At 57.2% G+C, this 25,450-nt stretch overlaps 3 protein-coding genes across 3 annotated transcripts; all 3 read right to left on the bottom strand.

The window, feature by feature from the left end:
* Nucleotides 1-2,132: 2,132 nt before the first annotated feature.
* Nucleotides 2,133-7,851, bottom strand: TUBB3 (tubulin beta 3 class III). Its single transcript, XM_026719807.2, has 4 exons — nucleotides 7,702-7,851; nucleotides 4,499-4,607; nucleotides 3,830-3,940; nucleotides 2,133-3,510 (listed from the first exon to the last, which is right to left on the bottom strand). Exons 1-4 carry the CDS (start codon nucleotides 7,756-7,758, stop codon nucleotides 2,435-2,437), a joined length of 1,353 nt encoding a protein of 450 aa, XP_026575592.1. The 5' UTR covers nucleotides 7,759-7,851; the 3' UTR covers nucleotides 2,133-2,434.
* A 2,405-nt stretch (nucleotides 7,852-10,256) lies between these two features.
* On the bottom strand, nucleotides 10,257-12,957 carry MC1R (melanocortin 1 receptor). The gene has a single exon (XM_026719808.2). The coding sequence runs from the start codon at nucleotides 11,917-11,919 to the stop codon at nucleotides 10,978-10,980; it is 942 nt and encodes a 313-aa protein (XP_026575593.1). The 5' UTR covers nucleotides 11,920-12,957; the 3' UTR covers nucleotides 10,257-10,977.
* Nucleotides 12,958-14,132: 1,175 nt separating this feature from the next.
* On the bottom strand, nucleotides 14,133-24,830 carry TCF25 (TCF25 ribosome quality control complex subunit). The gene is given in 19 exon segments (XM_087940297.1): nucleotides 14,133-14,471; nucleotides 14,797-14,869; nucleotides 15,032-15,111; nucleotides 15,324-15,414; nucleotides 15,651-15,756; nucleotides 15,759-15,808; nucleotides 16,428-16,515; nucleotides 16,735-16,894; nucleotides 17,490-17,595; nucleotides 17,787-17,879; nucleotides 18,030-18,123; nucleotides 18,222-18,321; nucleotides 20,064-20,194; nucleotides 20,919-21,001; nucleotides 21,862-21,927; nucleotides 22,609-22,742; nucleotides 23,245-23,319; nucleotides 23,994-24,155; nucleotides 24,548-24,830. Coding segments are annotated over 19 exon segments (2,061 nt in total). The 5' UTR covers nucleotides 24,752-24,830; the 3' UTR covers nucleotides 14,133-14,306.
* Nucleotides 24,831-25,450: the final 620 nt, after the last annotated feature.

Below are 25,450 nucleotides of genomic sequence, written 5' to 3'. Positions count from 1 at the left end.
CTGGAAATAGCCCGCTGCTGCCCACTTTGGCCGCCCTCCGGCCCCTTCGAGAGGGTGGGCAGCAGCCCAGCGGCCTCTAATGCCTCACTGGTGGGAGGGGCTGGGAGGGAATCCCCCACCCTGGTTCCTTATCCAGGTCCCACAGCTGAGAGGGAGGCAGGGCCCCAAGGGACCCCCCCCACCCCGTGAAGGGGAACCCCACCAGAGGTGCCAGGTGCCGCAATGACCCTAAATGGCACATCAGACCCAGTAAGGCAGTAAGCCGACAATGGCTGCGCCTGAGGTGTGAATCTCCTCCTAGCTGTGGTGGTCAAGTGGGTGGCCGCCTTTGACTCCTCCGCCAAGACTTGAGTGGTTGCTCTCCGTGAGGTTGGGTCCTCCAGGGACTGACAGCCTCCTCTGCCCATCCCTGCTTAGTCCATGGTCTGGAATTAAGGAAAAGCTCCATTTAGGCAGCCATGAGTTTGTTTTCTCAGGAAAATGTGTTTCAGTTAAAGCACGACCATCACCCATCCGTTCGTTTCATCCCAACTGCGAGAACCATCTTCCTCCTAGGCGGGTGCAGCTCAAAGACGAAATGGGGTGGAATCGCCTTCTAGGCAGGGACTTTCCAAGCATTTCCTTGGTTCCTGGTTAATATGTGTGTCCTTGGGGTGGGTACAGCTGCCTCTTTGAGAACAGGCATGCATGGGCATTGCAAGTGCCAAGAAACAAGGGCCTGCTCTGCACACACACACACACACACACACACACACCCCTTTGCTATAGGTTCAAACACTGAGTTGGCTCATCCAGCGGGGGGAGGAGGTGTGGTAGTGTTGCGGTTATGGCTTCAGCAAGGAGTCCCTCTGATCGCTAAATGACTTTCCCTTTGTTTTCATTCAGGCCAATGATGATGGTAGTTATGACCACACAACTTAAGCCCCACCTCTTCTTTCTACATGTGTGCGTCACTTGCAAGTGCCATCTTCACCCTTGTGACCCCACTCCAAGGAACTCATGCTGCAGTCGTGCCCCCCCCCCCCAAACCAGGCCAAACCACAAGGGAAATAGCTGGATGCCATTGTTAGCGGGGTGCATTAGGGTCCCCTGGGAAGAAGTGGGTCATTGGCTCGACCTGGCCAGAGGGAGGGAGGGAGGGAGGGGCCTGCTGGGCACTTTGCCAGAGCCCCGGTGGCGCTCACTCGGAGGTGCTCTGATGCTCACTCACCCCCTTCCTGCTTCCCTAAATTAAGGAAAGACTTGAACCCAGAAACTTCTCCGTGCTGCCTTGAGACTCCCACGGCCCAAGGCGGAAAGCGCTTCCGTGTTTTCTCTAAGGACAGCCCTGAGAAATATTTCCTCTGCAGTCAGAGCAGAAGGGGCTCTTTATCCTTTCTGGGAGTGGCTCCTGTGAACCCCCCAGAGCCGCGGCTTGTTGACTGCCAACCTTCCTGGGCTTAGTGGACCAGGGAAAGGCACCTCCTCCTGCCACTGAGAGTGAAAAGGGGGAAGGGCCAGCGCAGGCGCCCAGCAAGCTCACAGGCTGCGGCCAGGGGAGGCAGAGAATGGCTTTTTGCGCCCTCCACCTGAGCCCGGGAGGAGCTGCCTTCTCCCTGGCAGCAAACCCGAATGAGGCTCAAAGAGGGGCTGGGAGGGGGGGCACCTTCTGACGGGCGGGACATGTCTAAAGGGAAGGCCATTGAGACCATGGCAACCGCTGCTAGACGTGGCACCGTGTGCCCCGAGTCCCGAGGGGGTAGATGCAGTTGCACGTGGGGCAACCCATGCACGTCTCTCAGGCTTGTTGCACATATTCAGCCAAGGATGCTGCCGCTAACCCTTCTGACCCCCCGCCATCGTGCTTTGGCCGGCCCAGCAGAGGCAGACTCTCATCCCTTTGCCCTTCATGCAGATCCACCTGGCCGTGACCACCTGATTCCTCTGGCTCGTCTCCAGGATCTGTCCAGCTCCACCAGCCAACCCAGGGTGGCCGTGCAGGGAACGGCCTGCAACGGTCCTGCCCCTTCTTGCCCGTGGCCCCAAGTAAAGGCCTCCCAAAGGGGGACCGGAGGAATGGGCACCTCATGCTTCCACCTTGGCCGACTCAGCCACCCAACCTCCAAGTGGCAGAAAGCAGGCAGCCCACAAGCTGGACAGCAATAAATTTATTAAGTATTCCAAAACATAAAAATAGACACAGACCAGTAAAAAGTAAAGAACAGAATCCTTGAATTTATCAAAGTGACTAACAGAGGGATTTGCACTAACTCAAAAAACTGGAGATTGGGGAGCTGGAAGAAAAGATGGTCAAATACTGAATTTTTCAGTTTTGGAACGCTTGGATCAGAAGTAACTAGAAGCTGGTTGTCTAAAGCTCATCAGATGGGAGAGTTGGCCGATGAAGATGAGCCACGGGGTGGTGCTAAGGGCGGTGTGGCTCCCAGCCAGGTCCTCACTTGGCACCCTGGGCTTCAGACTCTTCCTCGTCATCTTCGTACATCTCCCCTTCCTCCTCAGCAGTGGCATCCTGGTACTGCTGATACTCAGAGACCAGGTCGTTCATGTTGCTCTCAGCCTCTGTGAACTCCATCTCATCCATGCCCTCCCCTGTGTACCAGTGGAGGAAGGCTTTGCGCCGGAACATGGCCGTGAACTGCTCCGAGATGCGCTTGAAGAGCTCCTGGATGGCGGTGCTGTTGCCAATGAAGGTGGAGGACATCTTCAGGCCACGGGGCGGGATGTCACAGACGGCCACCTTGACGTTGTTGGGAATCCACTCCACAAAGTAGCTGCTGTTCTTGCTCTGGATGGCCAGCATCTGCTCGTCCACCTCCTTCATGGACATGCGTCCCCTGAAGACTGTGGCCACTGTGAGGTAGCGGCCGTGGCGGGGATCGCAGGCAGCCATCATGTTCTTGGCATCAAACATCTGTTGTGTGAGCTCAGGCACAGTTAGGGCTCGGTACTGTTGGCTCCCGCGGGCTGTCAGGGGAGCAAAGCCGGGCATGAAGAAGTGGAGGCGAGGGAAGGGAACCATGTTGACCGCCAGTTTGCGCAGATCCGCATTGAGCTGCCCTGGGAATCTCAGAGAGGTGGTCACCCCACTCATGGTGGCAGAAACCAGGTGGTTGAGGTCTCCATAAGTCGGGGTGGCCAACTTGAGGGTCCGGAAGCAGATGTCGTAGAGGGCTTCATTGTCGATACAGTAGGTCTCATCTGTGTTTTCCACCAGCTGGTGGATGGAGAGGGTGGCGTTGTAAGGCTCTACCACAGTGTCAGATACTTTGGGGGAAGGCACCACGCTGAAAGTGTTCATGATCCGGTCTGGGTATTCTTCACGGACTTTGCTAATAAGGAGGGTCCCCATGCCAGATCCTGTGCCCCCACCGAGGGAGTGAGTGAGCTGGAAGCCTTGCAAGCAGTCGCAGTTTTCACATTCCTTTCTCACCACGTCCAGGACAGAATCCACCAACTCGGCCCCTTCTGTGTAGTGGCCCTTAGCCCAGTTGTTCCCTGCACCACTTTGACCTGTGCGGGAAGAATTGAGACACCTGTTTGATGGGTAAACTAAAAACACCTGATTCTGCCTCAGAAGCCAAGAAGGCCTTGAAAAACAATCCTGGCCTGGAAGGAGCTTCTGTGCCTCTCGTTGCCTTTGGCCTAGCTGGTTCCCCCCGTCAGAACGACCAACCCCACCAGGGCCTTTCCATCCCTCCCAACCCACAGATGCAATTCCACCAATCCGAAGGAGAAGCGGTGCCATCTCCAGGTGTAGAACTGGGTGCTACATTAAGGAGGGAGGGAGGGAGGGAGATCTGGGCAAGAGGAGCACAAAGAGGGACAATACCAAAGATGAAGTTGTCTGGCCTGAAGAGGTGTCCAAAAGCTCCGGAGCGAACGCTGTCCATGGTGCCGGGTTCCAGGTCCACCAGGATGGCTCTGGGGACATATTTGTGAGCTGGAAAGACAACGAAGGTTTTCCCCTTGAATGGACAAACCTGGATGGTTCATCGACCAAACAGGCCCTTGCATTTATTCAACACGGTTCTTCCCTCCACTCCTTGAGTGATCTATAAAGTACAGAGCTTGGTCCCTCCACCTGTGCTTCCTGCCGGAAGACCACCAGCACGAGTTCCTTTGCCAAGAGTTACACCAAAGGACCTGCACATGAGGGCTCAAAGCATCTCATGCTCCTTACTCCCCCTTTATGCTTCCTTCTACTGGCAGTGCTAGGCTCAAAAGGTGCACGGCCAAATGACCTCCCTCCTGGCTTTGGGAACCCAGGAGCCCCATCCTTGTTCTCAATGCCAGCACCAGGTGGGCTGGATAAAAATTAGCGTGAGGCCATCTTTGTGTGGACTTCATTTTCTCCCTGGTAGCACTGGAAGCATTGAAAGTGCCTGAGGGAAAGACCTGTAGGTCAAATGGGATGGTCGGCCTGTGTAATTTCCGGGAAAGGTCCGGAGGGAAATTCTTGGTGTCAGAAGACACTGGTTAGGTAGGGAGCAGAGCTTACAGGAGGCTTCATTGTAGTACACACTGATCCTTTCCAGCTGCAGATCAGAGTCCCCGACATAGTTTCCACTGGGATCTATCCCATGCTCATCACTGATCACCTCCCAGAACTGAGAAAAGAACAAGAGGTTAGAAAAAAAATGAGACACATGGTTCGGATATCTTCAACAAATAAGAATTGGAATCAGAGCAGTACTATAAGATTTATTCTGTTGTTATACTTTGAAAAAAACAATTCCGAGTTGCTTCTGTTCTGCCCTCCTTTTGCCAAAAAACTCAACTGGCTATCTTTCCTCCACAACCCCACAACCCCCCCCCCCAAAAAAAACCCCTCAGATTTTGCCAATCGGCCAAGTCAATGACCTCTTCCCTAGGAGACCGCAGGTATGCTAGTCAAGGGACCTGACCATGGTGCTGAAACCGCCCCTTCTCCCTCCTTGAAGGCATTCCCGGCTCATGGCATACGTGTGTGTGTGTGTGGGGGGGGGTGTTGTCACATTGCAGCCACCTTCCCAGGGAGGGAAGCTTAATTCCCATAGGGCTTCTCTTAGCTCCCAGTGTGCTTCGCTGTAAAGGCACATCTGGCCCCACTCCGAAAGCCAATTAGGCTACAAGAACAAGCCAAAAAAGAACAAGACACTTTGCCCTTGAAATCAGATCCAGGAGAGCAGATCCATTTCTGCAGACTAATCCCATTGGGAGATAAAGCACCTGACTTCTGGGCAGGGGTGCAAATGCACTGGAATCAATAGTCAGATGCGGACTGCAGCAAGAGCCTCACACGCTCCCCAGAGAGGCTTGAAGGGCAACAGCTCATCAAGATACGGTTTCTAGCGCTTGGAGCAAAAGCTCGCTCTCGTAAACAAGGGCTACGCAGCAGCAGCAGCAGCAGCAGCAGCGTTCCCACGGGGGACAGCACAGCTTCTTTGGATGGGATTTTTATGGGTTTAAAGATTCTGCTCTTTCCTCATGGAATGAGGACGGTGGAAGTGGAGGAGGCGGCACCATCTATGCAGGCCAGGGACACAAGGCATCCCTCGCAGATGGAGCTGCCACTGTGAAAGGGCCCTTCCTCACCGACAAGGTCGGGAGCGGCCACACGACAGGACTGCCTAGTGTTGTACACGAATGGGAGACCGGAGGTCCACAAAAGAGTCTGGCGGGGTTTTTAAAAGGGACAGAACTGACTCTAAACGGTCTTTAGCCTTTAGCCAGGGAGCTGAGCACTTCAGCGAGATTTGGGGACCAGTCTTTGGGGGAACTGGCCTGCTGCCCTAGGCCTGATCTGGGCCGAGGAAGCCCAGCTGAATACCCAGCTCAGCCTAGTGGATCACAGGCTGAGATATCCCAGAGGGAGGCCCAAGCGAGGACGTCGGCCGAGATGGCCAACGGATGGCAGCTTCTTAGGCAACCTCCACCTGGCGTTCACGGAGTTGTAAGATATGTTAAATGAAGAGCCAGTCACATGACAGGAAGGAAAGAGCTGAGGAAATCAAATCCTCTTCTGTGTCATGCAACAAAAGGCCTGACCTGGGACTGCACTGATGTGGGACTCTGGCCAAAACTGACCCTCAAAAACTCCTCTTAAATCTCCTCCCTGGGGACTGCGGACACGGAAAGGCCAACCTCAGTTTGGCAGGGATCCAGTTACAGGATCTGTGGGTTGCAATGGATTATCCCTCATAACTAGCACATGCATAAGGCTGCTTATATAGCCCATGGGGAGAAAACCTGCCTCCCCCCAGTGTGACTTTTCATGGCAGGCTAGTTGTCCCCCTGGTGCATCTCATTGGGTGGGGGGGGGCTATAAAGGTTATGCAACCAAGGGTGTCCCATGTGATTTGTTTGCAGTGAAGCTTAATTCAGAATTCAATAAGACTGGAGGCTGGTATTCCAAGAGCTATTTCTCTTTCACTGGTGATATAAAATAATAATAATAATGTGTACATAAGTATCCTAACGCGTCTTTGAAGAAAAGTTCCTTTGTTGTGGAGCAAGATTTCCTGGACAAAGACCCTCACATCCCAGAACAGCCCACTGGAGGGCCGAACTGCTTTGTCAGAAGCCAAACCTAGGGCTGGGGAGTGGGGGAGCTCATTATTCATCGGAGGCTCTGGGCTGTGTGGGGCGGGCCCCTCTCCACCAGGAGGAAGGCAGGCTGTCCTTCCCAGAGGAGGGTGGGTGGGAGGGTGGACCCCAGGCTCAGCTGCCAAAGTGCTCCCGAGGCTGATTCGATTTCAGGCTGCTGGGCTCCTCCACCCCCGGGGAGGGGATCGGCAGAGCTCTCACTGCAGGGAGTTGGCCTCCTTTTTATTCAGAGCAGGCACGGGTGGGGGTGGGGTGGGAGAAGGGGACTGGAGGGATGATTAGCCCGCTTTGTGGCACTGAGTCACGGCAGCTGGAGTCTCTCCCTCCTGCCACAGCCTTCTTGGGATGCATTCACTCTCCGCTTGGAGGAAGAAGCCCCTTCCTCCCACCAGCCCACCCTACTCCCCCAAGTCTGTCCTGGCAAGGCCGGTGCTTTCAGGCAGGAGGTTCTCATTGGTCTGCCCAGCTCTTTGTCTGCCGTCCAGACACCTGCTGCCCTGAGGTCTTGGGAGTGGGAAGGGCTTCAGGGGACGGAGAGCCTCTGCCTCCAATTAGCGCTGCCTGCCAAGCTGGGAAAATCCTTTACGGACCCTCCTTCCCCACTTTGCAGCTCCGGGGACTGAGACGCAAAACAAAGCGGCCAACAGCCTTCATTCCGGGGAAGGAGAGAAAGGGAGACGCCCCTCCACGGAAGATCAGAGGGAGGGAGGGAGGGAGAGAGAGAGGGAGAGAGAGAGGGAGGTTGCTGGAAAATTGATGGCAGGGAGAAGGGAGCCAATGGACCAAGGTGCCCCTCAGCTTCTGGCCTCACCAAGGTCACGGTGTCCAGCACGGTCTTTGTTCTGGAGATCCGGGGGTCTTTCAGCTGCCGAAGGAGACCACTCCCCGCTTTGTCTTGGAGAGGCAGGGGGAGGGGGAGTCCCGCTTCGGCCATCCTTCAGCCCACGCTCCCCCCACCCCCACCCCTGGCATCGCCCCCAGAAAGCCGGGCCACAAGCAGCCGCGTCTTGCCAAGCCGGCTACCCGCCGCCCTCACGCACAAACGGGTCCGGGCCACAGAGCGGTGCAGGCGCCTCTTGCGCACCTGAGCATCCCCCCGCGTCCCGCCCTCTTTACCTTGGCTCCGATCTGGTTGCCGCACTGGCCCGCCTGGATGTGCACGATCTCTCTCATGCTGCGAGGGCGGCGGATAGGGCTGGAGGGCGGCAGGCAGCGGCAGGAGCGGTGGGCGCGGAGCGACTGGAGGAGGCGGCCGGGCTCTGCCGGCGGGTTTTATCGGGGGCGCCTGCTGCACCCGGGCTGGGCGCTGACGTCACGGCGGACGGCTCGGCCAATCCGGAGGCGCCGCTGCAAAATACTGCACCGGCTGCAGCATCAGGACCAGGCGCGCTTGCACGAGGCGAGAAGGCGGCGCTGGGTTTGGCCCCTTGGGATCGGGCGCATCGCCTCCTGCATGCGTTACGCAGCGAGGCTCGCTCCAGGCTCCGACTCTGGCGCTCTGCTGCAGAAGAGTGCCTCTGAGCGTGTGCGGAGGGCTTCCTCCTTAGGACGCGGCCTCTCAGGCCCGCCCCTCCCCCTCCCCGGTGCCAGAACAAGCCGGGATTGCAACGGAACTTGGGTCCTGCTCGTTGGTCCCGTCCTGTGGCTGGGAGGGTCGCTTTCGTTCGTTCTCAACTGGCTCTTCTTACGCGAGCCGACAGGCTACCTCCCGGCGGCGCTCCAGCGTTTGGGCCGCGGCCGACCATTTCCCAGCCCCGGGCCAGGGAGGAGGGTTGGGCGACGGGGGCTTCGGGCCTAAGAGCAGCAGCCTTTAAAAGGGGAGGGGGCGGAGCGCCGCGGGCAGGTCCGGAGAGGCGGGGGACAAAGGCCCGCTTGCCTGTAAGGCGGGGGGGGGGGACAGGAGAAGCGAGCTGCCGCAGCCCACCTTGGGCGGCTCCGGCCCTTTGTTCCGGCGCCAGCCTCCCCAAGGAAGCCCGGGCCCCGCCCGCAGAGGGAGGGGACACGTCCCCCCTCGCCTTTGTGTCTGCGCCGCGGCTCCCCTGCGGGCGGGGAACCAAGCGGCGCGTGCCGACCCTGCCCTCTGGCCCCGGCGCAGGAGGCGGCCGAGCCGGCGTTTGGGCTGCGCTCCCCTCGCTCCGAGCAGAAGCCCCGTCCTTGCCGCTGCGGAGGATCTGCGAGGCCGGGGGAGCCGCCCTTGCCCTCGTTTGCCCCGGCGGCCGGTCCTGGCGCGGCTGCTCACGGGCGCGATTCCAGCCGGAGGCGTCCGGAAGGCCGGCCTTTCCGCGCTGCTCCTCTCACGCCTCTCAAGCGCCGAGGCCCGGCGGGAACATCTTGATTAGCTCTGACCGGCAGCGAGGAGGGGCCGAGGCTCTGTCTGTACCTGCTCCCGAGCCAGCCAGGCCGCCCAGCCGGACAAGGACGCGCTCGCTGGCTGGCGGAGAAACGCGGGTGGGATCTCCTCTCCCCCCCCGTTCTCCCCCTCCCCGCTTCCTAGTAAGAGGGGAGGCAGAGATGACTTAGAAGGTGGTGGCCCAGGGGAGAGAAAGGAAGGAAGGAAGGAAAAGAAAGAAGAGTGGAAAGGACTGGAAGAAGGGAATGCTGAACGAAGTTGGGAGTGCGAGTGCCACACACCCACTGGCATCAGGTGGCAAGGAACGGATGTCCATTCCGCGCAGTCATTGGGACTCCACCCTTTTTAGGTGTGCCATTCTCTTGTGGCCGCCTTCTTGATTTTTGCCACCATGCTGGGTGGAGCCATTTGATGTTCTTTATTGTCCACCCTCCTGATGCAGATGCCTTCCGCTGGAGCAACCACCCGGTTCCCCCTAAACCCTCCATGCAACTGCAAGGCAGCCCTTTCTTGGACCCAGGCAAGCGAGGCTGGAGGCAGATTCCATCCCACCCAAACCCTTAAGTCAACAATTGCAAGCCCTTTTATCACCTATCTACACAGGAACCACCTGCAAGGATTATATTTCAGGTAGGAGAAATAGAACCCGATGGGCGCGTAGAAGATGGACCTCATTCCCTGGATCCGTCCGTCCATCTGTCCCACCCAGCCAAGCCAATGGCCTTGTTCCCTCTACAGAATGGCAGATGAAACCCACCCCTTAGATTCCTCCCCCCGTCAGTCGGGATCCAGTGGTTGAGCCCACCCATGGCATGGCACAGGCAGACCAGCTGCCTCTTTTGTTGTCCCTTGGAGAGCAGCCTGCTTGTCCCCATCAGCAAACACGGCCCCCCTTCACAAGGAGGGACTTCAGTCCCAGGTGACCTGTCAAGCTAATTTCCTGAGTGGATTCACCCCGGTAAGACTAGCCTTGTCAATGATCGAAGTAGGATTTTAAATATGACCCTTGGAAACACCCTGTAAAAGAAGGTGGCTACCTCTGTAAGGGGCTTGCAAAAGGAACTTACACCAAAATCCCTCTCAACTGGCACAAATGGGCTAATATTGCAAAGACCGATGCAGATCAGAAGTCCCAATTCTCCCTTTGATCCCAAACTCTTGTGACCGTCATGCCTCACTGGCATTTGCCTCCCCTCCCCCGACACCCTTCATGCCACCCAATTTAATTCAGACCCCTTTCATCCTTAAAGGGTGGGCAGCTGCCGCAGACGAGGAAGGAGAGGCGCCTGCAAAACCCAAAGGCAGGAAGTACACTGATCAGTCAAAAAATGTCAAACTTTAGCTTTTACTACAAAGCAACAACTATCCTGTACAAAATGGTATTTGCATTCAAACTGCTAGTGTAAAACATAAATTCTGCCCAAGAGAAAAGTGGAACTGAGTGGCTGCTGGATAATTTTTTGGCTGCTGTATAATTTTCTTGTTCTCCAAGTTGTCTATTGCAGCCTTATAGACTCGATTGCTCACCTCACATTGCAGAAGAGACGCAGGCATGAATCGGGCTCTCCAGCAAACGATCCCACAGTCCAGGGTGAGAAATGTCTGGGACTGCCTTCTCTGGCCCCCAGCCCTGGTTCTGAGCCACCAGTTTTACAGCAGGATTTGAGCGGGAGATGGGGGGGCGTGTAGCCCTTTGTCCTCTGCCAGTTGGGACTAAGCAGAACCTGTGGGAATCGCAAGAGGGTGTTTGCTGGGAACAACGATAGGAGGCAGCTGCTGACACAAGACGCCCATTACGGCAGATTTCAGCAATGTGACTCTTTCCAGTCTGTGGCCATCCAATAAGTGCCCAGCTGGCTACAAGGCGGAGAGAAGAGGCCGGGTGCTGGGCTTTTCCAGCGGCCAGAAACTTCTTCTCCACAATTTCCGCTGCTGAGTCACGAAGAGTCGCCTGCTGGCCCTCAACAGCACACCGAGCCCCTCTTTGGGGTGAGGGTGACTTCCTTGCACTGGGTCCTAGGGAGCCAGCCTCTCCTTCTCTGTCACCAGAGACACAGGGCCACCTCTTTCAATGTTTTCCTGAGCTCCTGGCTCCGGAAAGCGTAAATTATGGGGTCCACCACAGAATTGCAGATGATGAGGATGAGGTAGAGGCTAAAGTAGCGGAAGTAGCACTTGCAGGCCGGACGGCTGGGGCAGATGAGGATAAGGATGAGGTGGAGGAAGAAGGGTCCCCAACAAATCAAGAAGACCCCCAGCAAGATGGTGAGGGTGATGGCCCCCTTCATGCTGGTAAATTGGGGCGCATGCTGCTTGCCGTACATGGTCGAAATCTGCCTGGCGTGCCGGTGCGCCAGCACGAACATGTGGATGTACAGCCCTGCAATGAGGGTCAGCACCGAGAGGAAGAAGGCCACCAGGCACATGAGGACGGCCGTGCTGTCGTAAGCGATGAAGAGGATGCTGGAGACGATGCTGACCAGCCAGACAGCCACCATAAGGATGGCGGCCCGCTGGATGGTCATGATGCTGTGGTAGCGCAAGGCGTAGAAGATGGTGATGTAGCGGTCCATGGCGATGACGCCCAGGAAGGAGAGCGAGGACATCAAGGAGCTGCAGATCAGCATGTCCATGACGTTGTCCACCTGCTTGACCAGGCTGGCCTCGATGACCAGCATCCCGTGCTCTATCAGCAGCATGAAGAGGGTCTCCACCAGGTTGCTGACGCTCACCAGCATGTCGGAAACGGCCAGGCAACAGATGAAGTAATACATGGGGGAATGGAGGTTCCGGTTTTTGACAATGGCAGCCACCACCAGCAGGTTCTCCACAAAGCTCATCGCTCCCAGAGTCAGGAAGAGTTCACTGGGGATCACCACTTGCTGCTCGCTGGCACAGAAGGTCTCATTGGTCCAGTTGACCAGAGGATCGGTGGTGCTGTTGGGGAAATCCAGGTGCACCCTCATGGGGGACGCCTCAGGCATCGTGGGCGCTCGGAGGGCCGCTTGTGGAAAATAGGAGGGGGGGGGCACCAATTTCGGAAGAGCTTTTCTTCTTCAGAAGCCTTTTCAGGTGAGTGCCGGTATCTTGAGTTGCGCCAAACACTCACCTGTGGCTGCAGGTTCCTCCGTCAGCAGCTTCCCTCCCGGCAAGGCTTCCCCAGCTCCCAGGAGCTGCGACTTGATTCCAGGGATCCCAAAGCCCTGGCCTCTGGCCGGTTCTTCTCGCTGGCTTCTGCAGGTCGCCTGTGTGGTTCAGCCTGCGCAGCTCAGGATCCCTCCAGCTCCTTCCTCGGGAAGTGTTGTGTGCCTGTCCAAGTCCCCCTGCTTTCCTTCCTAAGGTTATAATTGCCGAATTTGTCCCTGCCTCCAAAATTGATTAGCAAAACTTAAGGGCAAAGAAAGAACTCTTTCTTTCCCCTCCTTTTAGAGGAACAGACACGGCCCCTCCTTTAGCAGAAGGGGGGGGCGGGGTGGGGGGGGTGACCCACATGATAACAAGTCAGGCGGGCGAGCCCTTTGAGCGGTGGGGAGATATTATGAAACGGTCCGGGTGAACTGCGGCCTTCACAAGCACAGATGAGGGGCAGCCGTTCTCCAAGGAGAAGCGCCAGAAAACCAGGAACGAGAGGGTGCCCCCCCCCCCCGGGCTTGCAAGGAGCGTGGGCAACGGATGGCCGCCGAGAGGGACAGCTTGGCCAGACTGCTACGGCATCAGGGCCAGCCATATCTGACCTGCTGTTCTTTGAATGACCCTCAGCTAGATTTCTTTCAGCGAGGTTCCCGTTACGGCCAGGATACCCTGAAGTAGCAGACTGCGCCCCTCCTCCTCCTCCTCCTCTCCAGCACCTTCTTCTGCAGAACTTCTTGTGCTGTCTCCATACACACGGTCCGTCCAGAGCTTGGCCTTTGTTAAGCGCTTCCAGGGGTTGTGGCCAAGGCTCTCAGCCCTCCGAAATAACGGCCATACTCTTCGGCAATCTACTCCCAGGCCTCGGTTGCTGAGCTTATGATGATGACAAGTCACACTCCCGTGGCAGCTCGTGTTTTTCTGAGGTGGGGTCTGCAGAGACACATCGGACCATTTTTCTGATTGCCCACATGGACGTAGGTGCCATCATCTCCGATCATGCCAGCTGGCATGGACCCCTAGGACCCCGATCGAGGACCCCAAAGGGAGGCCTCTGGTGGGGACACCTGCACAGGGCCAGACTGCCTAGCCCACTGGGGGAAGGGAGCGGGAGGGGTCAGGCTTAACAAGACCACCCTCTTCACTGGGACCAAGAAACACAATCCGGAAGCGGCAGAATCACAGAAACCGCATCCCTGGGCAAGGGCTACGGAAAGTCGGGCAGAGATTCATGGATGAACCAAGGAACACGCGTGACCTTCCTTGCACTTAACATATGACAGGCGGAGCAGGGAAGGAGTAGCAGGTTAAAGGTCAGTTGCTCCAGGTAGTTGCCTTTGGCCTGAGCTCAGCCGTGGGCAGCTGGCCTTTGAAAGGGAAGGCACCAAAAGAGCTCCGAAGTGCTGCGTTTGGGCCAAAGGCCCAACCCTTCCTGGAGCCACTGAAGAGGAAAAACCCTCCTCCGTCCCTTTACAGTGGAAGTGGCAATTTGGCTCCCCCCCCACCCTTTTTAAATAAATGTTTTTATTTGTTTTTTAAAAAACAAAAACGAAATTGGCGTCCAAGCACAACCAGAGGCCACCTCGTCCTCCCTGGCCTGCTCCATGTCTCTGGCTCTACGGCAGAACCGGCCTGGCTTGGCCGCCAGAGGGGCAGGCAAGTTCAGCAGAGCCCCAGGGTCCGGGGGTTGGGCTGGCCCAGGAAATGTGCCTGTGCCCGGCTCAGGGGCAGTTGCCACCTTCCTATCCTGGCAGCTGCCTTCCCCGCGTGGCAGGCTCTCTGGGCTGCCCTGTTTGTAGACAACCCTGCAGATGGGCGCCTGAGGTGTGCGTGTCTGCCTGAAGGATGGAAACATGCCGGTGCACCTATTGTGGGGCCACACTGGAGGCTGAACAGATCTCAAGCATTTGAAAAAAGGGGGGCTCTTCCAGGAACCCCCCAGTGCAGAACCACAGCATGCCGAGGAGCCCAGCCCTCCCCCCACTCCCTCTCGCAAAGGGTCTCTGCCAAATATCAAGACTGAGAGGTTCAACCACAGTTGCGTCAAGAGTATTTAAAAAAAAAACATTTTCCCAACTTTTATTAATTAAAAGTGAAGTTTCCCTTCCAAAATGCTGTCCTGCGCTGGTCCTCCCTTCCTGATGGGGAAGACGGAGAGGTGCGTGCAGAGGTGAAGAACAGGGGCTGCTCCAGGTGCTTCTACCTGCTTATTGGGGTGGGGGTGGGGGAGGGGCGCCAGGATTCAGTCCCAGTCTCCCCCATCGCCCTCGGGGTTGTCATCTTGGGGGGGTTCTTGGAACTGGATGTTGGCCAGCATGTCCCGCATGGCCGCCATCAGCCGGTTCACTCCCTGGTTGAGGTTCTGCCCGGCACCCGGCTCGGCTTCTCCTCCGGCGCGAACGTCCCCCTGGGATGGGGCAGAGGAGGGGGAGACACCCAGGCAGGTCAGTCCTCCGGGAGCCCCTCTCCCCGCCCCCGATGGCTGCCTTGGGCTTCTCCCAGTGGCTTCCATGGCCGCTCGTCCCACGGGGGACCAGAAGCAGAACCAGGGCAGACAATCTGGGCCCAGGCGGCACCGCTCACCCAACCCCTGGCCCAAATACCCGGCCAGAGCACCGCAGCTGCTGTAGGCCCATCCCGACCTCCCCCTCTTTGCTGCCCTTAACCCCCCGCTCCCCCGGAGCCCCCGTGCTCTGGGCACACCTGCCGTCGCCTCAAACAGGGCCCCTTACCTGCAAGTTGAAGTTTGGCAGCAGGGAGCGAAAGAAGAGGGATAAGGTGCTTTCGTTGGCTGGAGGAGCCGCCCTGGGAAGGCAAGAGGGACGGGGGCCTGAGAGGCCGGGAGGGGAGCGGGGGCTCTTCCCTGGGGGCCTCGGGGAGCCCCTCGGCTTCCGCTCAGGCTGGCCGGGCCAGGCGGCGCCTCTCGGGACGGCCACACGCACAACACGGCCGAGCGTGGGGAAATACCTTTCGGGCCTCGAGTAGGAAGCCCGCGAGTCCAGGGGTGGCAGAGGGTCGAACCCCATGATGGGCTGGGCGGTCACTTCCTTGAGAGAGGAAAAGAAGAGGTCAGCGGTCAGCGTGGCCGCCATTGTCCAGCCCTCGGCTGCTGAGTAGCCGAATGAAGCATCTCTTCCGCCCCCGAGGAAGACTTGGGCCTTCCGGTGCGAAGGGAAAGCCCAAAGGGGAGCCAGCCACGAGGACGGGGTGGCCGGCCCGCAGGGAAGGAAGAGAGACAGGCCAGCCTTGGGTCCCTCACCGGAGGCAAGGCGGCCGTGGCTTCCCTGATCTCCGAGAGGATCACGTGGCGGTAGACGTTCCGGGGCGCGTTTTGGTACCTGGCCTTTCGCCTACAGAGACAGAGAGCGGGGGAGAGAGGGAGGGAGGGAGGGAGGGAGGATGCCAACGGTCTCCCCTCACCCACCGCTTGCTCTCCCAGGGACACAGAAGCAGAAACACCCCGAGTTCTCCGCCCTTTTTCTGCGCCGGCCACGGGGCACGAACGCAGCCGAGGGCGGGGGAAGGGGCAGCGCTGTCCGTCCTGAGCAGGGGGGGCGGGGGAGGCACCAGCCATCGCCCAACTCACTTTTGTTCTGCCTCCTCCAGGACGGGCTCCTTGGCATCCACCACCCGCAGCACCTGGTGGACATTGGTCTCCAGCCAGGCCATGATGGCGGGATCCTTCCAGAGGCGTGGCTCCTCCCCAGGTAGAGGGAGACCAGCTGGCTGAGCGCTGCAGGCACACTGGGGGGAGGGGGAGAGGGGGCCTTTAAGGAAGCTGCCAGTCGCATCCTTGGCTCTGGGGGAGGAGATGCTCGTTGCACCACGGCTTTGGTGCAGCTGTTCCTGGAACCTTTCCACTCTGCTTTTCAGGTGATGCCCCTGGCAGATTCCTCTCGAGGCGGGGGAGGCAGGGGGCCCTCCGTGCGTCGGCTCCAGGCTTCATTTTTTTCCTTCCTGGGCCACACGGAAGCCTTCTGGGAGCAAAAACGCCCCCCAGGAGGCTTCCCGAGGCCCAAAATATGGGGGGCCTTGCTGCAAAAAAGCCACGCCCACCCAGTCACACGGCCACACCCATCTGGCCACACCCACAGAACCGGTTGTTACAAAATTTGAGTCCCTCCCCTGGGAGGAGGAGGTTCCACCACCTTGAACCCCCAGCCACACCGGCCGTCAAGGAAGTTGCCTAAATTTGCTGCAGATATTTGCTTTCCGCCTGCCCCACCGGCAAGATTTCATTGACCCCCCTCCCCCTCTCCATCTCTGGCTTAAATGGCCTTGTGGCCACCCCCATTCGGGAGCTCCTGCCCCCCCAACACAGACACCCCCCTGTGGTCCTGCAGAGGGCCACCCTCCCCTTTACCTCAGCTGGGCTTCCACTCCGAAGAAGGCATGGGAGGCCACCACGGGGTCGGGCTGCACGCTGCACCGGTCCAGGAGGGGCATCAGGGCTGGGGGGCGGGGGCAGGGGAGAGTCAGGGCAAGATTTCATTGTTCGGGGGCGTTTGTGTGTAAAGAGGATTCATCTTTGCTCGTGTCTAAGATGGGACATCTGGCAGCTTTCCCTAATTGCAACGCCCCCCCCCTTGTCTCCCCTCCCCCCCCAAGGGGCCCCTCTTCCTCTCCGCTGCCCGTGAGCCGGGCTGGGCGGGCCTCGGGGTCTCACTCACCACTGGGGAACATGATCAGGGCCTGCTGGATGAGGCCGTCCGCTTGCTCCCGGGCTCGGCTCTGCTCTGCCTCCGAGAGCTCGTCCTGCTGGCTCAGAAAGAAATAAGCCAGAGGGACCGAGAAGGCAAAATTGGGCAGCTGGCTCAGATTCCGATGACCCTAAGATTGGGGGGAAGAGGAGACCCAGGTGTGACCTGTTTGCAGAGGCAACTCCAGACTTGTAGAAGAGAGACGGAGAAGAAGGGGGGGGGGGGGCTGGAAGCAGGACTTGGGTCTTCAGGAAAGACCCCCCAAACCCCGGGAAGCCTCCAAGCGTCTGCCTGGCGAACCCCAGGAGGAGGCCAGCGGCAGTTCCCATCGCCCAGGGACCCTGCAGAGTGGCCACCGCTGCTGGGGGAGCAGCTCGGACCCTGTCCAGGCAGACCTGGGAGCCCCCACGTGGCTGCAGCTTCTTGCCTTTTCTGCACCCCCCCGCCCCCTTGCCCGCCCCATTTCAAAAGAGGGCAGGCCGGCATCAAAGTGACTTGGCAGGGTTAAAATCAGGAGGGGCACCGGAGCTGCTCCAGCCTTTTCTGGCTTCGTTCTTTTGAAGCTCTCTAATTAAGAGACAACTGACAGGACGCAGGGCAGAAGGTGGTAGCGGCGCCTGAGGGCATCAGGTGGCCGAAAGGCCCCCCCCTCTCTGGCCCAGAAAGGGGACCGGGGGGGCACTGAGCCACACAGGCTGCCCCACTCCGTGGAGGGCCCTGCTCACCTCCCATTCCTGGAACAGGCGTGTGAGGAAGGTGTACTCTCTCGCTCGCAGCGACAGCAGATCCACCAGGAGCAGCATGCAGAGCGGGTCATTCTCTGGGTCGAGGCTTTCGGGGAGATAAAAGGAACATGACTTCCAGGTCAGCTGTCCCAAGGGAAGCTCGCTGGCCTTTGGCAGAGGGAGGACCAGCTGGCGTCCCTGGGAACAGCAACTGCCCCCCCCCCCTGCAGGCCACTAGCCCTTCTCCGCCTGGTTTGGGGGAACCGGAAGAGCCCCCCCCCCCCCAGCAGCCCTCACCTCAAGAGGAGTTTGCAGACTTCCAGGGCAGTCCGGGGACAGCCCCTCCTCTCCAGGAAGAGCAGGTGCTTGAAGAGGGCCAGGTGGAAGGCTCTGCGGCGGAAGGGAAGGGGCGTGATTCCAGGGACCGGAGGGGGGAAGTGGAGCCCAGCCCAGCAGGGCCTCAAGCGGGGCCCCTGGCACCCAGCAGTCACCGGTCAAGAAGTAGGTGCCTCCCTCCGAGTCCCCCGGGTGGGCACCCACCTGTTCTCCGGGTGGCGGTAGTCCAGCCTGCAGGTGCCGCTGGTGAGGCTGAACACGGGGTGGAAGGCGCACTCCAGGGTGTAGAGGGCTCTCTCTGCAAAAGAGCCACGGTGGCCAAGGGCCATTTCCCCCCCACCCCGGACCCCAACCCCTTCCCTCTCCCTCCATGGGCCACCCTTGCCCGGTTCTTACCAATCAGGTCCCTGGCCATCTCGTGGTCTTCCTGCATCCGGCACACGTCACTGAGCTGCAGGAGCGAGTCCACGTGGTAAGGATTCATCTGGAGCAGCAGCTGAGAACGAAGCCGGAGAGCAAAGAGGGGGGGGGTTCCTGGGGGGGAATGGGGAAAACGGGCCCCGTCGCACCACCCACCGATCCCAAAGCAGCATCGGGGGCTTCCAAATTCAGCGGGCTCCGGAAGGAGAGCAAAGCGACTGCTTGCCTGCATCCCTGGCCCCTGCCTGGCCCCCCCACCCCCCACCTGGGCTGTTCCCGTGGGCTTCAGAGCCACCTCCCTCTCTTCCTCTTCCTCTTCCCTTCTCTTACTGCAACCTCCGCTCCACCCCCACTCCAAGTTCAGATTTACGACGTCCACGTTCAGTAAATGGAACGAAATAGGAACCATTCTTCAGAAGTCAAATATTCACCATTCAGACATGGGACTGATTTTCAGGGGCGCCTCGTGTGTCTATTTGCCACTGAAATAATGTTTTCCGCTGCTGCCATCAGTTATGCAAAGCACCCCGTGTTCAGCTTCCTGTGTGTCCCCTATTACTGATCCTCAACGGACTGTGCTGAAAACAAGCCGTTGTGTAAAAGCAGCCACGCTCCTTCCCGTTTTCCAAGAACTGGCATTCCTGTTTGTCAGAGAACCCGAAGGTTCCTCAACTGCGCTGAATTCCCCCTTGGGGAGCAAGGGGAGGGGGGGGCGGAGGGGAGAGTCAGGAGTCATTCCTGGACAAAAGGCCTTTTATCTCCCCAGCCCTCCAATTGGCTGGGGGGGAGAGAGGGAGGGGGGAGCTCTCCAAGCTCAATGTCTTGATTATCTGGCTAATATTAGGCCAAGAACCAGTTTGGCCTTTCCACGCTTTGTATTTACCATCAAACTGTTCACCAGTTAACCCAGCTGGACCGGTTCCCTGAAAGTCTCAAAGCAGAGCCTGTTCTCCGGAGGCCCCGGGGCAACGAGACGTCCTCTCCTCAAAGATGGTAAGGTTTAAATATAGCACAAGTGTTGGCTTAGCTCTCGCTGCGCTGGACTCCCTTCAACCCCATCCGCAGTCTTGGTCTCTTCGGGGAGGGCTGCAAATGCATGAGGACCAGGGGAGCCTCTTCTCTGCCCTACGCAAGCTGTGACTCTGGCTGCCCTGCTCCGCTCTTGGCATCAGCAGAGATTCGGTCTTTTCAGAGAGAGGGACCAGGTGCCCATCGCAGGGATGCGCAGGGCCCCGAATGTGGAGATGGTGCTCGGAAGCGACAGAAACGGCGGGAGAAAAACCGTTTCGGCATCCAAAGCCCCCACAATAATAATGATAAAAAAAGAACTACCATAGCAGGCAGAACCAGGCTTCAAGATCCTTCTATAAGGATGTAACATAACTCCGTACTGGTTAGAATCACAGACACACGCACACCCCGAGAGGAAGATTTAGTCAGAAGGCTACATCCCTTTTAAGTACAACAGTCTCTCAGAGGACGCAGCTCAGAGCATTTTGGCTTTTGCCTCTCCTTGAAATGAGAGTCGTCAAGGGACATTTGCGTGGCTGAGGGGCTTTGGCACGCAAACCAGGCCTCTGCTGGTGGTCTCCGTGCAGAGTGGGCTGGACACAGCTCCGGCCCAAGGGGGTCAGTCGATACCTACAGCCTAGAGGGGCGGCCCAAGGGGAATGGTAGGACACCCACCTTTGCAGGGGGCATCAGCTGGGCATGGCTGGACAATACAAAATCCTGGGCAAGTCCAGAGGTCAAAGCGGGGATGGAACCAATGGCTGCAGTTGAATGCGTGACTTTGGGCGTGCCGGATGGAAAACCTACCACAAGATTGTTTGGGTCCATCGACTCCACGGCATCCAAGAATTTGAACTGCACCAGCTGGTACTCCCGGCTGTGCTCAAAGGCGAAGTGTTGCTCTCTATGCCTTGTTTCTAAAAGGACCATGGATATACCTGGAGAGATTTGGGGGGGGGAGAGAAAGCGGGGGGTCAGCCTCAGTGGAATGATAATCCGGAAGCTAGCGAAGCGTCTGCCTCCGTTTCTCAACCTCGGCTACTTTAAGGTACGTGGACTTCAAGTCCCAGGATTCTCCAGCCAGAACGGAGAATCCACTCTACGTGTCTTGAAGTTGCCACGGCTGAGAAGCCCTGGCCTATCATTTGGAGAGAAGCTAAACTCTGCTAAGCTTGGATTTTTTCACCCCCCGCCCGCCCCCTTCGAGTTGGATGGCCTTGATCCCCCTCGAGACCGGACCGGAACGTCCACTGCAGCCCTTATCCAGGTTCCCAAGCCTGGGCGCTCTCATCACGCAAGGCATGGGCCCCTCCAGGCTAGAGGAATGTGGGCGGTTATGTGGACGTGTCCACCTATCGTTTCAGGGTAGAGCAAGCGCTCTTCCTTTCTTCGGCCTTAAAACAAGCCTGGAATTCTCCTGTGCAAAGTTGGAGACGATCAGTACGAGGAGCCCAGAAGGCGGGCAGTTAAGGAAGTTGTGAGACGACAACTGGTGCCCTACCAGGCCCCTCCTTTCACTGGCATCGGAAGAGAAGTTGATGGCTTGTAACGCAGCCACAATATATCTGCCTGCTGCTCAGCTCCGCCTCTCAGTGCCCAACATGCCATCAGAATAGACAGGAGCGTCTCTGGGGTGAGAGGCTTTGGGAAGAGGCCTCTCACCTGTTCTGCTATGACGTGGCCAGGTGTCCTTGGGTGCTGTCAACCATGTGCTGCGTACATACTGGCGCTGCCTCTGCCTTGGCCTGGAAAGGCGGAGCACACTTTAAGATGTGAATTCATACATCAGAGCCTCTGTCTATATTCTAGTTGCCAAGCAGCTGCAACAAAGCCCACATGGGTGGTACGGTTGTGTTCAAAGCCCTATTGATGTATCCTGCCCTCCCCACCCGCTCCAGGCGATCATCGGTCGTTAAAATAAGCAGGGCCTTGTTTCGGAATGAGAGAATGTGGGCTTCCTTACTGGGAAAATGCAACTGCCTCTGTTCTCCAGCCAGCAAGTGCTGAAGTGAGCATCGTTACAACCCCACCTCCCGATGAGCGCAAAGATTAAACGGACGCAGCAGAAGAGGGAATAACCACATCTAACGTCGAGGCATGTGCTTGTCCTCACATGCACACAACGCCTGTGAGAAAGGCAGATTCAAGTCTTTGTCTGGGTCCATCAAAGGAACTTGGACCAACTGATTTCTCCCCAGCAAGACCCTGGGGAAGCCATAGCGGGGCGCCTGCCTCCTGGGGCAGGGCTGTGTGCCGGCCCTTCCTCGGGACAAGCAGTCAGTCGCCTGCAATGGTAAAGAGCGGCCCAAGAATGGATCAAAGCCCCTTCCGTCTCAGCCCCTTCTGGAGGGCCAGTCAAAACTCTCCATCCAGGAGGACCATGGTCCTGGGAGGGCTGAGAGAGATCCCAAACTGATCCGTCCCTGGAGGCGGCTTATGGACCTAGAATCTACCATTTCCCTTCCTTCCGCCCGCAAAGACTCCCAGGCAGAGCCTAGGAAAGGCCTTCTCACCACAATGTTTCCCCAGATTGTGACTGGCCTGGCCAGATGTTTTGCTTTCCCACACAAACCAGAGGTTTCTATCTCACAACACTGGATCTCACCTCTGATCTCCCAGAACCGCCCGGGCTCCGAAGTATCTCTTCAGCTCCATCTCTGGATTCAGGCTCCTGGAAAGTTGGGAACACAAACCTTGCCTGTCATTTAATGCCTACATCCTATTTGATGCAGAGAACACACTGTTGCGTCCAAAATCTTTCTCCATCCAGATACAATGTGCTTTTATTTGCATGTAAGCAACAATTGTTTACTGGCTTCTCAGCCAAGTTTTGCCCTTTTGCTGGACAGCCATGAGCAAAAGGAGAACCAGAGCTTGGCCCCCTACACTGCAAAGACAAGGCGGAGGAGAAAGGTAAACACAGCAGAAATGGCAGCCCGATGTTGGAGTATGTTAAGATAAAGCCTCCTGGGTCGCATTAGTATTCATTCTTCCTGGTAGGTCAGCGTGCCAGCCATAATGTCTCTGAGATATAGCCGGAGAATAGAAGAAATTTAGTTTACCAGGCCACAGATTCCGGACTGATTCTTTTCCTTATCACCACTCAGGCTCAATTCAGCTTCCTTTAAATGTTTTCTCACAGAGGCTCTTTAAGAAGTTCCTATGTGCAAGGGGCACCTCATAGGTTCGATAGCAAATATAAGAAAATATCATCTACCAGCTGTTCCTCTTGAACTCTCCCTTAATTAAGCTGCCTAGAGCCTCAGCACTGATGCATAACCTAACCTCGATCGTTTATCTACAGCGCACAAGAGAGGGCTCTCCCACCACTGACGGACATTTGGTCTCTTACCTGTGTTCGACGTAAAGGAGAGGCCGATTGTCGGTGACCAGCCTGCTCTGGCTCTGGCATGGGGGCCCATTGGAACTCTCAATGCTCAGCAAAATGCTTTCAATATTTTCCACCTGGTCATCATCTCCAAGGAACTGTTGAAAAGCAACAAAATGAGCAAAAGGGCTTCTCCCTTCTCAGATAAAATCCATGCAAAGGGAAGTCTTAATGCTCTCTCACAGGCAGCCTCATAATGGTCCTTTAATACAATCAACACCTTCTGGAACCGTGGAGGCCCCATCCCTGAACATAGGACAGCCATTTATTTCTCCAGGATTGTCTGAGAATCTGCCCCAGATGTGGGCTGAAGGCCTCCAGGGCCCCTTTCATCCCTTGGATTTTGGTCTTGCACAGCTTTTAGCCATCTTTGTTCCTTGAAGTGCAAGCTCTTTCTAGCGACTAGTCAAGATTCTGCAGAGCTGTAGTTACAATTTTGTAAGGGGAGCATCATATTTTAATGTTTTAATCCCACACGAAGTCTCAAATTCCTGGCAGCAAAGGAAATAACCATGACTTTTTTCACATGCATCAACTGGTTTAATTCATTCAGCACGTCCACCATACAAGTGCTTAATCCCCAAATCTAACTCAATTTACCAGAGCCTCGCCTGAAGGATTCTTCTTATTCTTTCTTTTCTTCTTTTTCTTTCGTGATTTGTTGTTTGCAGTAGACTTTTAAAAATAAAAATAAAAGGTTGAAAGATGAATATAAATGAAGCATGGCATGAAACGTATGAATCTCAAACAAGTTATCTAACCCAAGAAAATGTCTAAGTCTCTTTTAGGAGCTATACTCACAAAAGATGTGCCAGCAGATAAAAATACAAATAGTAGCCAAACAATATTATAATCCATCAGGGTCAACATAGCAGAAATAGAGCCCTTCACACACCCAGGACCCCAGATCCAGGGGCACAGCAAGACCCTTTGAAAGGCCAGCCAGGTTGGGGCTATTGTAAACTCAGGAGGCAGTATGGAAGAAAAGGCAGGCCTCCTGCTCCCCACCATTCCTTAGCCGGCGGAAGTTTACCCATCCTGCCAGACTGGACCAGATGGGTATAAACAACTGGGAATAGACAATCCTTCAGATAACCAAACCACAAAGGACTTTAATGGTGACAAACAGCATCTTGAATTGCACCTGGTTACCAATCTGCCCCCCAAAGCAGGGGTGTTACATTTGCCAAATTACTGATTGCAGTTTGTTACTTTTATTGTCATGAAGCTGACCTGTTTGTAGGCTTGTTTTCCATAGTTAGTTTTCATAACCTGCTTTGTTTTTTGTTGAGGATATAAAATTAGTTTTAAACAAAAATGGGCGCCATTGTTTTCTACATTATACTTGCCATTTGGTCTAGCTGTTCCACCTCTCCCCCCTCCCCCCTCTTGTCACTCTCCGGCCATTCAGGTTCAGCCTCTTCAGTTGTAGGGTTGCCTCCTTCCTGCAATCGGGAGTCATCAGTCTCCTCTTTAGATACCAGGTCCTCATCTAGTCCTTCGGTGTTTATCTGCACAGGTTAAAAGTTCCCCAGTCCACAAGCAAGTCTATGGCATAACCATCATTTGGTTTTGCTTTCTCTCTCTTAACGTTACAAAGAAGAACCCCTTAAGAAGGGAGGCCAGTAGCAGGATCAGAGAGCACACAAGAGCGCCGCTTCTTTTCCACCAGCAGGTGGGGAGACACCCGCAATGGGCTGAAGCTGCTACCCAACCCCTTGAAAGGCACCGGGAGGCTTCAAACACTCTACAGAGCCCCCCGGCTTGGGGACAGGCGCGATTCCGGGGCCAAGCCAGCCTCTCCGGGGGCGGCTCTCGCCCTTCGGATCGTATAAGCCCTGCTGGGAAGACCGAGGGGACGCCGCCCGGCTGCTGAGGGTCTCCGGCCGGGGCAGTTCCTCACCAGCTCAAAGGGGTTCGCCACCCGCTCCAAGGGCTCCCTCCGCGGGCCCCGCCGCCGCCCCCCGCCGCCGCACAGGGGCGGCAGCTGGTCCCCCGCGACCTCCTCGTCCTCGTCCTCGCCGCTGCCCCGCGCCTCCGGCTCCTCGCCCAGCAGTCCCTGGCCGCGCCACTCGCCCCGCAGCCGCCGCAGAGCCCGGTGAGACATCGCCCCCGCAGCAGCCGCTCCGGGAACACCGTCGGTCCGGAAGCTGTTGGGACAACCCGAAGGAGAGCAGGGGCCCGTCTAGGCACCGGCCCGTCGCACTTCCGCTGCGCTGCTCACGCATGCGCGGCTCGTGGTGCCCGGCCGGCTGTGGCTCGTGGAGCGAGGGGGTCGCCGCCGGAGCCGCACTTGGCCGTCCGGAGCGGCCGAGCGGGATGGCTGCGGGCAGGCGCTTCCTTCCCTTTGACCGTAAGCCTGAAGGCAGCTCTTCCCCCCTTGAAGAGAGGGTCCCGCCCCGGCTGCTCTCAGTGACTCCGTCGGTTAACAGGCGAGGAAGGTGCCCCCAACAACAGCCCTGTGAGGTGGGTCTGGCTGCAAGAGGGGGACCCACCAGAGTCGCCCAGCCGGCTTTCGTGCCTAAGGCGGGGCCAGCACTTGGATCCCACCCACCAGGCCTTAGGCGGAGGTGGGGTCGTGCAGTGGGCCCGGCCAGCCAGGGAGACATCCCGCCCCCCGGTGAAACATCCTCCTGGGGATCAGCTCGGTCCTGACTCGGCTGGCTTTTGCCGGTGGGCTTGAGGACCCCAGGCGCGCGGTAGGAGGACCCGTTAAGTGGCTGTTCCATTTTGGTGGGTGTGGTTATCTCAGCCGTGACTTTTAGGACTCTCAGGATGGTTTTATATTATTTGTTTTTAAATTGCA

Source organism: Pseudonaja textilis, chromosome 11, assembly GCF_049901715.1.
Source record: "Pseudonaja textilis isolate UNSWEBS1 chromosome 11, rPseTex1.2, whole genome shotgun sequence".
Lineage (NCBI taxonomy): Eukaryota > Metazoa > Chordata > Lepidosauria > Squamata > Elapidae > Pseudonaja > Pseudonaja textilis.
This window is presented reverse-complemented; position numbering and strand designations above follow the sequence as displayed.

Bases quoted from the DNA above. Each gene is read 5' to 3' on its own strand.
- TUBB3 (XM_026719807.2), bottom strand. From the start codon at position 7,758: ATGAGAGAGATCGTGCACATCCAGGCGGGCCAGTGCGGCAACCAGATC. The intron at 3,941-4,498 runs GTAAGCTCTGCT...TTGTCTTTCCAG, and splicing joins GTACTACAATGAAGCCTCCT to CTCACAAATATGTCCCCAGA. The intron at 3,511-3,829 runs GTATTGTCCCTC...CTTCCCGCACAG, and splicing joins GCCAGACAACTTCATCTTTG to GTCAAAGTGGTGCAGGGAAC.
- MC1R (XM_026719808.2), bottom strand. From the start codon at position 11,919: ATGCCTGAGGCGTCCCCCATGAGGGTGCACCTGGATTTCCCCAACAGC.